At 44.3% G+C, this 14,862-nt stretch overlaps 1 protein-coding gene across 1 annotated transcript in view; it reads left to right on the top strand.

Moving 5' to 3' along the window:
• KATNAL2 (katanin catalytic subunit A1 like 2) overlaps nt 1-14,862 on the top strand; it is a 159,727-nt gene that overhangs the window by 46,740 nt on the left and 98,125 nt on the right. The window contains exon 5 of the mRNA XM_030192914.1: nt 4,388-4,514. Coding sequence (XP_030048774.1) covers nt 4,388-4,514 — 127 coding nt within the window. The remainder of the gene's footprint in view (nt 1-4,387; nt 4,515-14,862) is intronic.

Here is a 14,862-nt window from a genome sequence, read left to right on the forward strand (position 1 = left end):
GATTCCACACCATTGTTAGAATAACCATACAAGGAGCAGTGAGAGTGTAAGGCCATTTAAAATAAGGGGGGAGGGGCCTCCCTGGGTAATTGTGAATGACGGCTCACAGCTCTAGAATCCCGGGACTGATTCTGATAGAGTTGGAAGAAAGTGTGGAAGGGAGGAAAAATTCCACCCCTTCTAAAAAACAAAAAAAAACCCCAAAACCCTAAATATTTGTAATTGTACAAGCTCAGAAGATTAGATATAATTTGAAATCTGATCTAACATGTGCTTTCTTCTTTTCCACCCATTTCTTTTGGAACTCTCTCCTTCTGTCTGTTAGGGCTGAACCATCATTTAAAAACTTTAAAATTGCACTGAAATCCTGGTTTTACCAACATGCCTATAACTTCTGAGGGGGCTTATTGCTCGCAGGGCTAGCACTGACCTTTTACTGTTTTATCTTTTATTTTCCTGTTCCCTTCCTCTCTCTCCTTCCTTCTTCCCAGTTATGCCATTCCCGCTCCTGAGTTTTATTGTTTGTATGTTTGATTCTTGCATGTATGGTATAATTGAGATACATCTTTCCTGTCACCTTCACAGAATTACAAATAGAAAGACATCAGTAATGCACTGGAAAAGTATACACTGCAAAGTAGAACAGCCAGTCGTCTCTGTGAAGGAAGCCGGAGAGTGATGCTGACTTGCTTTGAATTGCTACAACTCCTGAGGAAGGCTCTGTGTCGAAACACGGCCCTTGTAGGGTCTTGGAGTCTACCTTTTGAGAAATAAACTTTGTAATGGTTTTACTTCTGTTTACCTTGGTCATTTGGAACTTGCCTTACTCTAATCCTTGTTGGTGAAGCTCCAAGCCCTGCCTTTCCCAGTCCCAGTCTTGTCTGTCTTGCTTGTTGCCTGATCCAGTTCTTGCCTGTCTTGTTACCCAGTTCTAGCCTAGTTTTTTTGTCTGGGTTTCAGTTCTGGTCCTGCTGCCTTGCTTTCCTTGCCCTGTCTGGATCCAGTCTTTGTCTTGTTTAGCCTTGCCCTTGTCGTGCCTGTCTGGACCCAGTTGTAGCCTAGCTCCTTGTTTTGCATTGTCCTACCTGGGTTCCAAGTTTCCTGCCTTGCCTAGTCCCAGTCTTTTTTTCTGTCTTGTTTGTTGCTTTGTCCAGTCCTGTCTGGATCCAGTTCTTGCCTGTCTGGACCCGGTTCTAACCTAGTTTCTTGTATGGGTTCCAGTTCTAGCCCTGCTACCTTGTTTTTCTTGCATTGTCTGGATCCAGTCTTTGTCTTGTCTAGCCTTGCCCTTGTGCCTGTCTGAACCCAGTTGTAGCCTAGTTCCTTGTTTGCCTTGACCTGTCTGCATTCCAGTTCTTGCCACACTGCCTAGCCCTGTCTTGTGTTGCTCCTTGTTGTGTCCGGATACAGTTTTTGCCTTGTCTTGTCTTAACCCAGTTCTAGCCTTGTTTCCTTGTCTTGCCTTGTTCCTGTCTAGGTTCAGTTCTAGCCCTGTTTCCTTACTTACCTTGCATTGTTGTGCCCAGCCTAGCCTTGCCTTGCCCTATCTCGTTTTGTCTTGCCTAGTCCTGTCTGCCCTTGTTCTAGTCTTGCCTCAGCTCTCCTTCTGCCAGCCCAGGGGACTTGTCTGCCACAGCTCCAGTTGTGGTCCAAGGGCTCACCATTCCTGTAGTCATGACACTGTGTTATGGGACCTCAGCATCTGCTGATGAAAGCTCCCTTTGAGCGACTAGATTCCTGTCATCTGAAGTACCTGACCTGGAGAGTCCTATTTTTGGTGGTGATGGTCATTTGCAGAATCAATGAGCGTCAAGCCCTACTAGCTAATCCACCTTATACCAGATTTCATCATAACAGAGTAGTTCCCTGCAGTCATCCTAAGTTTCTTCCTAAGATAGTATCGGACTTCCATCTTAATCAGTCAATTGTCCTACCAACGTTTTCCCAAATCCTCATGCCCACCCTGGTGAAAGTGCACTGCACACCTTGTACTGGAGTGGAAGAAAGTCCATAGACAGTCCACCCAGCTTTTTATTTCTTTTCATCCATACAAGATGGGGGCAGCCATTGGTAAATGTACTTTATCCAGTTGGATAGAGTCTGCATTTCTTTTGCTTATGCACAGGTTGGGCTGACTTTAGAGGGTCATGTCACAGCTCACAACATCAGAGCCAGGTTGAATCGGTAGCCTACTTGAGATCAGCCTCCATTGAAGCCTTGAGCAGTATGCCCAATATGACAGTTGGTTTGGTCAGACAGTCCTGCAGAATTTGTTCAGTATCTAGAATCCAGCTCCACCCTCTTAGGCCCATTTTTATTCTATTCCAGGCAGCACCTCCATAACAGACTATATATAAGGTTGATTGGATTCTGGTTGGTCTTACTGTTTCAAGTCCATATTGTCCTATCCTTATTGTTTTTGATGAGCCTGGTAGCTACAGATTTTCAAATGTAAGATACACTGTCCTTCTTGTCCTCGGAGAATGCAGATGTTCTCTGAGGAAAGTAGGACATGCATTCTTACATCCACTCCCTTCTCCCCTATGAGCTGTATTCCTTAAGCTATGTCATTATACTGATGATCCTGTGTGCTGATGTCAGGCGGGACAGTACTCGCGCATGCGTGGTGGGGGGGGGGGGGGGGGAGCAAAAAAGGCATCCATACTGGGCTCCATTGGATGACATCACCTAGATGTAAGAATACATGTCCTGCTGTCCTTGGAGAACATCTACTACAGGGTGAGTAACTTTGCTCTATTGGTATTTGTAACTACTTACTGCATTTATCACAAATTTCTTTTTGATGGTGGTTGTTAGTTATTGCTTGAGTGGGCTTCATTCCCAAAAGATTGAAGATCATGTAAGCTTTCATATTGTAGGAGCCAATGTTAGTTTATTAGCTCAGGCTCTTCCTTTTTTTCTTGTTGACTTAGCAGTTTTCCTACTGCTTCTTTAGGCTTTTAACTCATTTGGAACTGGGGATGAAAAATATGGTGCATGAGTGTATATTTACAATTTCTCTCTTTCTCTTTCTCTCTCGTGGGGAAGTGATTTTGAAAACATTGTGATTCAGGAGTTAGCTAAATTGCAATGTATCTGATTGTATTGTTTCTAATTTTGTTTTAGTTTCATTGTAATTGTTTTAATATTTTACTTATCTATCTCTGTACCTCACCTACAATTGTGGGTAGTTGTGTGTTTTATTGTAAATATAAAAATAACTGGAATAAAGTAGACAAAACGATGGGGCCAGATGGAATACATAGGAGGGTATTAAGGGAAAGTTCTGGCAGCAACACTGACCTTTTCAGTGCTTCTTTAAAGTCAGGAGTAGTCTCCAAGGACTGGAGAAAGACAGATGTGGTCCCTCTCCACAAAAGTGGAATTAAGGAGGGGATTGAGAACTACCGGCTAGTTAGTTCTTTGTCTAGTGAGTAAATTAATGGAAACACTATATGAAAACCGAGGGTAGTGTAGTTTCTGGAATTCAGTGGATTTCAGGATCTGAGGCAGAATGGTTGTACTAGAGGTAGGTCTGGAATGTGGGAGCATAAGATGAAGGTGAAAGAGAATAGATTCAGAGTAATCTAAGGAAATATTTCTTTATGGAAAATGCCTCTCAGCAGAGTTGATGAACATGAGGACTCTATCTGAATTCAAGAAAGCATGTTACAAGCACAGAAGATCTCTAAAGGAGAGGAAGGAATTGAAGTGCTTAGAAGTTGGAATAGGTGGGCTGACTGGATATGCCATATGGTCTATCTGTTGTCATTTTCTCTGTTTAGTTGTGTTATGCTGCTCTTGCAATTTTTAAGAGACAGGTATCCTTCCTGAGTTTTTGAAATAAGATATTCAAAAGTTAAACAAATGCTATCTATATGAATAACCAATAAAAAGCATTAAGAGCTGAATACAATCATCATTTTCTCTGCTGTCTTCCCTCTTTAACATACATCGCCTATGCTAAACTTCCCTTGCATAGACAATGTAGGAATTAAGACCATTTACCATGCTCCAGAGTCTTTTGTACTGATGAGTCGGGAAAGTTAGGAACTTAAAATTGTCCCCTTTAAAAAATGACTAGGACTGAGCCCTACGTTTAGGTCCATATCATGTGGCTAGCTATAGGAGGTAGAATTCAAGAGGGAAACATTGCACTGATTTTTAGTCCTTGGCATCTAAATCTAAGCAAATGCATTGCAGACCTAACTTGAGATACATTTTCAGACACTTAAGTGGTTGAAAATAACCTAAATTTAAGTTTGTAAAATATAATATCCTGAATGAAGCACAGAGTAATGTTTTTGAAAGCTGACCCTAAAGATTTAATATGTTTTTCTGCTAAAAAGGTAAAGAGAATTTCCTGACAGAAGTTTTTAAATTCTAGGACATCAAGTAACTATTTCCAGACTTTTCCGAGCATAAGTCCACATCAGACAGTGCAACGACCATTATCCAGAACCGGTGGGAAGACAGCCGAGCTGAAACTATCAAACAAAGAAAGCCCAAAACAGGTCAGTCAAATTCATGTCCTCTTAACAGTGAATTGCAGTATAGCCTGTTTTATAATTTGTAGATCTCATTATTAAATAACATCAAGGTTTGGCATTTTGATATTAAATTAGTTAGAAGCAAACCAACAAAGCAGACTCTCTCTCTCCGATCCCCATCAACAATCACCTGGGAAATCCACTTAAAGATTATACATTAATTAATTTATTGTGGATGAATTTCATCTCGTAACCCTGTTTTGGCTCATCACTCTTATACATTTATGACTTGTGTTAAGATAACACAATGATATAAATAACTTATGGTATAATTTGTGCAACGTTGTATGCGTTTCACTGCCATTTAAAAGTCAAATAAAGGCTTTTTTTTTTTTTTAAGTTTTTCTACAATGTCCATGTCGGCGTTTAATTGCTGGTTATTCAGAGTAAACCTGCAAGATATATTTTAAACTTTTGGATACAGCAAACATAGAAGTAGAAAATGATAGAAAAAGACAATCAAGGAAATTCTATAAGTTGACGCCAAGATGTAGGCACTTAGTATCAATTCTGTAACAGCTTCAGAGTACATCTAAGTCATTATAAAATACTAGTGCAAACCTGAGTTGTCACACCAAAATATAGGACAGTGGCTGGTTGTAAGTTGTTATGTCAAAGTGTGCCATGCAACACGCACAACTGATATGAGTTGTGCACATCGTTTGGTGACATGTCCATGGTGTGCCCTTGCTCCGCCCACATCTATATGCTAAGTGATTTTGCCACTTATGTTATAGAACAGTGCCTAACATTTACAACATAAGTGCTGCTATTCTATAACCTATGTGCACACTCGGCAAGAGTCCAGCGAGCTGCACACAAAATATCAGACACAGAGCAACACACAAAAAGCCAGTACCAAGCAATTTAAACCTCAGTTTATTAAAAGCAACCATAAACAAAATTGGAAACTAAATCCAACATCTGGAGTTTGAGAACCCCTAGTCTGCAACCACAAATTTTCTTTTAGCTAGTTACCATAATCACAGTTTGCCCCTGAAGCAGGCACTAGATGCCAAAACAGGTTGGGTTTATAGTCAGTATTGTAAGATATATTGGATTTACAGTTTCCAGTTTTGTTTATGGGTACTTTTAATAAACTAAAGTTTAATTACACTCATACTGGCTTTTTCTCAGAGGACAAGCAGGCCAGTTGTATTCTCAGTTGGGTGTCATCGTCTGGAGCCTGCTGCACACACCATCTAGTGAGAAGATTGTAAACGTTTCTAGCAGCATCCCATCTCTCATGCTCTGGTGTCTTCCCGTCTGTGTGAGCACGGGTCCCTCAGTCTTCGTTTTTCCTTTCAGCAAGGAGAACGTGTCATTGTTTCTCCTCACTGTGCGTGTTTCTTCTTATTCGCAGTGCCTTCCTGTGTGGGTGTGTTTTGCTTTATTTTTGGGTTTTTAAAAAAAATCCTTTCCTGTTCCCTTTATAACAACGTAACCCAGGTCTCACCAACCAGCTCAATTCCGACCGTCCCAGACCACAAAACAAAATAAATTCCTTATCTTCCTCCTTTCACAACTCTCCACTCATTGTCCAATCTTTCTCATTCGAGCTTGGATGCAGGCCAGTGCTGGATAAAAATCCAGAAGACCATAGAATGTTAAGATGGGCTTTTGTCTGAGTATCCTTTTAACAGTCTGGGAATAAGCTCTTCACTGTCTCTCAAGGAATATTCACCACGCCAAGGTTAGGCAAAACTTTACTGAACTTGCAACAGGCAGTTAATCCAAACTCAATTCCTTTTGTACAGGTAGCATTTGGTTTAAGAGGTTTTCTATCCATCCAAGACTATTTGGTACAGTCTTATCCACTAATTAAATGGTACCTTATAGCAATCCCACCATATCTACAAATACACAACTCCTCCAGTTCATTACCCATCCCTTTGGGCTGTATATTCATAAGTATTCAGTAGAAATGTAAGGGTTTCAACAAAATAAATCTGGTGTGGGCAAATCAACAATTTCACCAGACTAAAAATATAAACCAACTAAAAAACTTTTTTTGTTGTTTTTAAATTGCAGTGCTCAGTAGTGCTGTAATGTCCTTTAAACCAAATGTCTCTGGATTGGAACTGCAGCTGTCTCACATCATAGCACTTGCTCTCCCTGCCTTCCAATTCTCACAGCATTAAGCACTCCCTACTGGGAAAAGAAAGATGTAATACTGATGACACTTACCTTAGCTGTTTGTAGGCGAGTGCTCGGTCTGCAGTGCCTCCAGAGCACTCGTGATTAGTGCATAGTGATTAAAGCAACAGGCTCTCTGTCGTTATCCCCAAGTTATTCATAAGGATTGCCATACTGGGCAGACCAAAGGTCCATTATGCCCAGCATCCTGTTACAACAGTGGCCAATCCAGGTTACAAGTGCCTGGCAAGATCCCAAAACAGTACAATACTTTTTATACTGCTTATCCTAGATATGGACTTTTCTTTTAGGAAGCTAGCCAAACCTTTTTTAAATCCCGTTAAGCTAACTGCTTTTGCTACATTCTCTGGCAAAGAATTCCAGAGTTTAATTACATGCTGAATGAAGTAAAACAAAATAAAATGTGGAAAAGAAAATAAGATGATACCTTTTTTTATTGGACATAACTTAATACATTTCTTGATTAGCTTTCGAAGGTTGCCCTTCGTTAGATGGAAATAAGCAAATGTGGTAGATGACAGTGTATATATAAGTGAACTCAAAAACAAAAAACCCAAGACTCCTAAACCGCTCAAAATCCTGGCTAATGCAGTGCAGATCCAGGTGTCTCCTATGGTATGCAAAACCAATGTTGATACTTTTTTTAACTTTTTTTACTCACTGCTCTTAGTGTAAATGTGATAGCCCTCAGCAAAAACCACTTTTTTTGGATGCAATATGTTTCTTTGCCAAGTGGTATAGCACTTCTTTCATCGGGTCTCTCAATTTTCTGTATGTGCTATTGCCTCACACCTTAGTGCTCTATTCAAAATCAAATCAAAATGTGAACTTATCTGAATCAAAATATGTTGTCTCGTTGCTTCACAACAGATTATGGTCTCCCCTTGGGCGTTTCAAGGATGTGGTTCCACTGAGCTGGTGCAAGCACAGATGTACGTACTTAGTCCAGTCTGATTGGGACCATTCATGGGAATCAGAAGAACACCCTCATTACTTCTCGGAAGAGGAAGTTTATGGGGTTCCTTCTGATTCCTCCCCACCTCAATCTCCACCTGAGGGTTTCTCTTTCTTTGATTTCATCAAAGAGATGGCTTCTGCCATGCCATTGAATTTGCAGCTGGAGGAGAAGCCCAGGGCACAGATGTTGTCTTTTCTGGACTATCAGTCACCTGCAATGGTACTCTGTATTTAAAGATGCACTGACAAACTGGGAATCTCTCCTCTTAGTGTAGGTTGCACCAAGCAAGGTGAATACACAGTATCGTGTCCAGAAGGCTCCTGGATTTGAGAAGGCCCAGCTGCCTCACCACTCTTTGGCTGTCAAATCCATCCTTAAATCAGGTACAAGTTCCAGCACTCGTGCCTCTGCTCTCCCAGGTAGAGAGACTCAGACATTAGACTTGTTTGAGAGGAAAGCTTTTCAGGCCTTGATGCTTATTGCCCACATCCAGTCCTATCAGTTCTATATGAGCCTTTACTTAAAATCTTTGGTTTGCAGTATGCTAAGTCTTGCAGATTTTATCCCTCAGTAGCAGGCCACAAAGCTTTGCCAGTTGACCAAAAGCAGCTAGAGTGCAGGAAGTATCTGGCTTATTCATGGCTGCATGTCTCTGACCTGAAATCAACTGTTAAGGAGAAATTGGCAGACGTACCTTGCCAAGGAGAAAATCTTTTTGGGGAGAGGGTGGAGGAGGTTTCTGACCTTATCAAGAAACTTATTGATACCATCCAGGCCCTGTCTCGGCAGCCTCCAGCTGCAACCTCTTCTTCTAGGCGGTGTATGAGTGGGCCTAGATGGTGACCCTACTACTCTCAAAGGCATAGGTTTCTGCCACCTTCTCACTCGGCCCAAAACCCGCATTGTCAACCTTTGTCAGCCCTGACCATAGAAGTCCCAGCCGACTCGGCCCAAATCCCGCATTGTCAACCTTGTCTGCCCTGACCATAGAAGTCCCAACCGGCTTCCCAGTTGAAGCATGGGAAGAGCGTTTTGACTGGCTCCAGGAGAGCATAGCAGCAGTACAAGTAACCATCCAGGAAATCTCTGCCCTTCTAGACCAATGCGATTGAACCCAGGCCACCAGGAGAAGAAAGGAAGGGATTCTATTTAAGGTACTTGTGCACAAGAAAATGGGAGAATTTCGTCCCATCCTAGACCTTAGGGCCCTGAACAAATTCCTGGTCAAAGAAAAGTTCAGGATGATTTCCCTGGGCACTCTTCTCCCCATTATTCAGGAACAAGATTGGCTATGCTCTCTGGACTTAAAGGATGCCTATACCCATATTTTGATATATCTCAGTTACAAGAGGTATCTCAGATTTCAAATAGGGAAATACACTACCAGTACTGTGTTCTGCCATCTGGATAATTACCCCGACTGGGAGTCTGTGTTTTCTTATCTAGACGATTGGCTGGTTAAGAGCACATTGCAGGAGGGACAGTCAGTGTGCCTAACTGTTCGGGTGTTAGAGCGGCTAGAATTTGTGATAAACTACCCAGGTCCCACCTACTCCCAGTTCAGCGATTGGAGTACATAGGACCCCTGCTAGATACATTGCAGGCTCAGGCTTTTCTTCCTCAAGCAAGAGCAGGGGTCTTAACTCTCACATCGCAGGTTCGAATTAGCAAGCCTGTCACAGCACTGCAAATGTTGAGATTAATGGGCCACATGGCCTCAGCAGTGCATGTCACTCCCATGGCACGTTGCCATTTGAGAGAGAGCCAGTGGACTCTAGTTTCCCAGTGATCTCAGGGGGCTGGGAACCTATTGAATGTTATCCAGATTCCTCCACAGTTGACTCATGCTCCTCACTGGTGCATAATTGGGATTAATTTGACTGTGGGCCTACCATTCCAAATCTCACCACCTCAGAAGGTGTTAACAATGGATGCATACAACTTGGGATGGGAAGCTCATGTAAAAACGTAAGAATAGCCAATCTGGGTCAGATCAATGGTCCATCTAGCCTTGTATCCTGTTTCCAACAGTGGCCAATCTAGGTCACAAGTATCTGGCAGAAACCCAAATAGTAGCAACATTCCATGCTACCAATCCCAATGCAAGCAGTGTCTTCCCCCATGTCCATCTCAATAACAGATTATGGACTTTTCCTCCAGGTCCAAACCTTTTTTTTTTTTTAAACCCAGATAAGCTAACTGCTGTTACCACATTCTCTGGCAGCGAGTTCAACTATTCACTGAGTGAAAAAAATATTTCCTCCTATTTGTTTTAAAGTATGTCCATGTCCAGGATGTTGCTGCATTGGAGCACACCCAACAACACGGACTTTGGAGTAGGAGCGGAGCCCCGGCCAGAAGAGAAGCTCCCATGTGGCCAGGAGTTACCAACACGCTGCACGCCACTGCCCCTGGGGCTCCTCCTGTTTCCCGGGCACCAGGAGATGAGAGGCCTGCATGCACATCGCATCGGCCTGGGTAAAGGTGAATCGGCGGTAATGATCCACTTGAGGAAAAAGGTTGTGCCAATGTCCTTGCCGCCCCCTCCTAAAGTGGACCCTAGCATCTGATAACTATGGTTCAGATTATTCTTCCCAATGTGCATCACTTTGCATTTGTTCTCTTCTCTGAGCTTCTTAGAAAGAAGGCTACCTGGGGTTTTTCCTCTTTGGAGGAGGGTGAATAGTTGAGTGCTGCAGGGTGCTGTCCTGGGACTGGGTCTATTAACATATGTAGAAATGATCTAGGTATCAGAATGACAAGTGAGGTGATTAAATTTGAGATGACACAAAACTATTCAAAATTGTGAAAAATTGCAGGAAGATCTTAGGAAACTAGAAGACTGGGCATCCAAATGGTAGATGAAATTTATGTTTAAATCTTTTTATTAAGTTATACAAAAAAAGAGAACAAAACAACCAGGATTGGGAACAACTATACATCAATCAAGCAAAATCACAAAGTGGTTTTATGTCTTATAGCCTTCCTGAAAGATGAGAACATTTTTCCCAGAATGACTATCCAGCTTATTTTCGAAGGAGATCGCCGGCCATCTTCCGACACAAATCGGGAGATGGCCGGCCATTTCCTGAATCCGGCCAAATCGATATAATCGAAAGCCGATTTTGGCTGGCTTCAACTGCTTTGCGTCGCAGAGCTGGCCAAAGTTAAAGGGGGTGGTGTTTCGCAGGGTATGGAAGGCGGGACAGGGGCGTGGTTATGAGATGGCCGGCTTTGGCCGATAATGGAAAAAAGAAGGCCGGCTGTGACGAGCACTTCGCCGGCTTCACTTTGTCCATTTATTTTTAGGATCAAGCCTCAAAAAAGTGCCCCAACTGAGCAGATGACCACCGGAGGGAATCGGGGATGACCTCCCCTTACTCCTCTAGTGGTCACCAACCCCCTCCCACCCCCCCAAAAAATTAAAAAATCATTTTTTTGCCAGCCTGTATGCCAGCCTCAAATGTCATACCCAGCTCCATGACAGCAATATGCAGGTCCCTGGAGCAGTTTTTAGTGGGTGCAGTGCCCTTCAGGCAGGTGGACCCAGGCCCCAACCCCCCCCCCCCCCCCCCCACCTGTTACACTTGTGGTAGTAAATGGGAGCCCTCCAAACACCCCCCCCCCCCCAGAACCCACTGTACCCACATGTAAGTGCCCCCCTTCACCCCTTAGGGCTATGGTAGTGTTGTGCAGTAGTGGGTTTTGGGGGGCGCAGCACAGAAGGTAAGGGAGGTATGCACCTGGGAGCAATTTTTGAAATCCACTGCAGTGCCCCCTAGGGTGCCCGGTTGGTGTCCTGGCATGTGAGGGGGACCAGTGCACTACAAATGCTGGCTCCTCCTACAACCAAATGCCTTGGATTTGGCTGAGTTTGAGATGGCCGGCATCGGTTTCCATTATCGGCGAAAACCGATGCCAGCCATCTCTGACATTTGGCTGGCCCCAACAGTATTATCAAAACGAAAGATGGCCGGCCATCTTTTTCGATAATACGGTTCAGGCCGGCGCCGTTCGATTATGCCCCGCCACAACACCCCAACCACCCTCCCCCTCCAAAAAAAAAAAAAGGAACCAAATTATGTCAATTCAATGTTACAAAGTATTCAATATCAAACTGCGGGCTCTGGGAGGAATTGAGTGTATATAAAGATCCCTCACTGATAAAAACTGCTTTTTGCGTTTTAAGGACAAGCCCACTCTCTGCTTCTCCAACAAATTAATATGGTAGAAAAAATTACGCCAATTCCAGAATGAAAGAGGGTTGGGAACAGTCCAAACCTTTAAAATGAGTTTGGTTTTTGTTGTTGTTGTTGTTGTTGTTTTTTTTTTACCCAAGAGGGCCGTCTTAGGAATGAGCAAGACAGTTACCTCTGCTCTGCAACAAAAACACCTCATGTTTGTCCATTCAGATAGTGGGATTGTGGACCCCAAAAGACGTTACAAATAGTGGACCACTGTGGACCAAAAAAAAAATCTTGGGACATTCCCAAAAGGCATGAAAAAAAGGAAATAGGTTGTTGGTTACATTTATAACAAATGAGGGTGTCGGTGCCGCCCATATTGAAGAGTTGTGTTTGAAAGATAAAGGCAATCACGTAGATCTGCTGCTACAACCAAAGCAGGGGTCCTAGCAACCAACCTACCAAAATCAACAAAGGCCAAAGGCCTCTGCAAATATGTCTCCCATTTAGCCAATAAAGCAGAAATGTTCCTCGGAGGAGAAAATTCTCAAATGGCCTTATGGTGCAATGAAACAGACAAATAGTCCCTATCTTGGAAAGCCAAAAGAGAAGTCAAACGAACGTTATGAATGCCAGAGTGCGCTGCCCTGACCAAAGAAGAAACATAATGATACAACTGATGATAATCAAAAACATCCACCAGCTGAGCTTAAGAGCCTTCCCTCAATGATTGCAAGGGTAATAAAGAGCCATCTGGATGGAGAACATGTTCCAGATGCATAAGCCCAATCCCCTTCCAACGCTGAAAGGTCCCATTCTCAACTCCAGGCAGGAATTCCATGCTGCCACAAATTGGGAGAAGGACTGAAACATCGGGGGGGGGGGGGGGGGGGGGCACTCCAGCGTCTCATGAGGTCTTGCCACAATTTCCCAAGAGAGACTAATAAAATACTATTTGCAACCTAGAGGGGGAGCATAGTACAGGGCACCTGTAATAAGGATATAAAATGCCATGGTACGAAGAGTTCCGGTTATACCTGTATGGAAGTATATTCTTCCGTATCCAAAATCCGATCTCAAAGATGGTGATTATATTTATATAAATCTGGGACTGCTAAGCCTCCCCCATCCTCCAATTACCCAACATCATTTGTATAGCGATTTTTGGTTTCTTACCACCCTAACGAAAATGGGAAAGGTGTCTATGGAAATTATGAATATCCTTTTTCAAAAATTTAAGGGAAAGCATTGTTAAAGTAATCCTAAGAGAAGACGCTGCCATGCCTGCAATGTGGCAACCGTGAAATCAAACAAGTGAGAAATATTATGCCACTATAACTCAGATGTTTTCATAGATAATTAAATCCTCAAGTAACGAAAGGAGTCGGGTGCCCATCTCAGCGGGGTCAAACCACCCGTACTATAGTGAATCCGAGGAGACATTGATAGTCAAAATTGTACCCTTTGCTCTAGGTAGGGACTTTTAAAGCTAGCATTACTTTTGTTGTATATTTTTATTTACCATTGTCTGTCATATGAGGATGACAATTTCCAGGTCACTGGCCAGTTGAATCTGTGCTCTGTTCTAATGTCCTTTTTAAAATCTACATATCCTGTATAATAATTTGCACCTCCAATATTCTACATCTGGATGCCTGGGTTCGTAACATCCATTCCTACTTATTGCCCCGCCCTCGCATCAAAACGTAATGACGCCAGAGGGCGGAACAATGAGGGGGAAGGGAACGCAGGAGGCGAGATGTCAGGAGGAGAGAATCGCAGGACATCGAGGGGAGGGAGGGAGGAAGGGGGAGGGCAGGGCAGAGGAGAATTGATGGACATGGATGGGATGGGAGGACAGTCATAGGCGCCCCGTATAAGAGGCTTGGGGAGACTAAGCCTCTTCAGCCCAACTGTGACCTTCCCCTGGCTGCTGCCCCCCCCCCCCCCCCCAAATGCAGGGCTGCCTGGCGCTGCAGCCAGGCAGCTCTCGGATGGTCCCTCCGCTCCTTCCCACCCTCAGCTCCCCGATCGACAGCCCTCCTCTCCGTTCCTCCCCCCCCCCCCCTTGCGCGTGTTTAACCCTTTTACATTCAGGCGCAGCGACGGCAGTGAAGAAGACAACATAGTGGGCTCGCCTCCAGCTTCTCCCTTCCCTCACACAATGTCCTGCTTTCCGCGGTGATGCCTTTCCTGTTTCTGCGAGGGTGGGACACTGTGTGAGGGAAGGGAGAAGCTGTCTTGTCCTCTTCACTATCGTCACTGCGCCTGAAAGTAAAAGGGTTAAACGCGCTGGGGGGGGGGGGAGGAACGGAGAGGAGCTGTCAGGGACATGGATGGGAGGGCAGGGAGAATCACTGGATATGGATGGGAGGGCAGGGGGAACCGCTGGACATGGATGGGATGGCAGGGGGAGAGAAGAGATGGAGGAATTGGAGAGGAGGGAGATGGGGAGAAGAGATGCTGGACAGGAGAGGAGGGGAGTTCAGGGGGACAGAAGAGATCGCTGGGCAGGGGAGAGAGGAGAATTGCTGGACATGGATGGGAGGAGGCAGAGGAGAGAGCAAATTTGCTGGATATGGATGGATGGAGGGGAGGGCAGGGGAAAATGGAGAGTTGTTGGACATGAATGGATGGAGAAGAGGGCAGGGGAGAATGGAGAGTTGCTGGACATGGATGAATGGAGGGGAGGGCAGGGGAGAGAGGAAATTTGCTGGATATCTGAGGAAGGAGGAGAGGGCAGGGGAGAATGGCGAGTTCCTGGACATGGATGGAGGGGAGGGCAGGGGAGAGAGGAGAATTGCTGAACATGGATGGATGAATGGAGGGGGCAGGGGAGAGAGGAAATTTGCTGGATATGGGAGGATGGAGGAGAGGGCAGGGGAGAATGGAGAGTTGCCGGACATGGATGGATGGAGGGGAGGGAAGTCAGGAAGGAGATGCACGTGGATGGAGGGGAGGGAAGAGAAGAGAGGAGAAATGCTGGACATGGATTGAGGGGAAGGAAGAGAAG

Source organism: Microcaecilia unicolor, chromosome 2 (assembly GCF_901765095.1).
Source record: "Microcaecilia unicolor chromosome 2, aMicUni1.1, whole genome shotgun sequence".
NCBI lineage: Eukaryota > Metazoa > Chordata > Amphibia > Gymnophiona > Siphonopidae > Microcaecilia > Microcaecilia unicolor.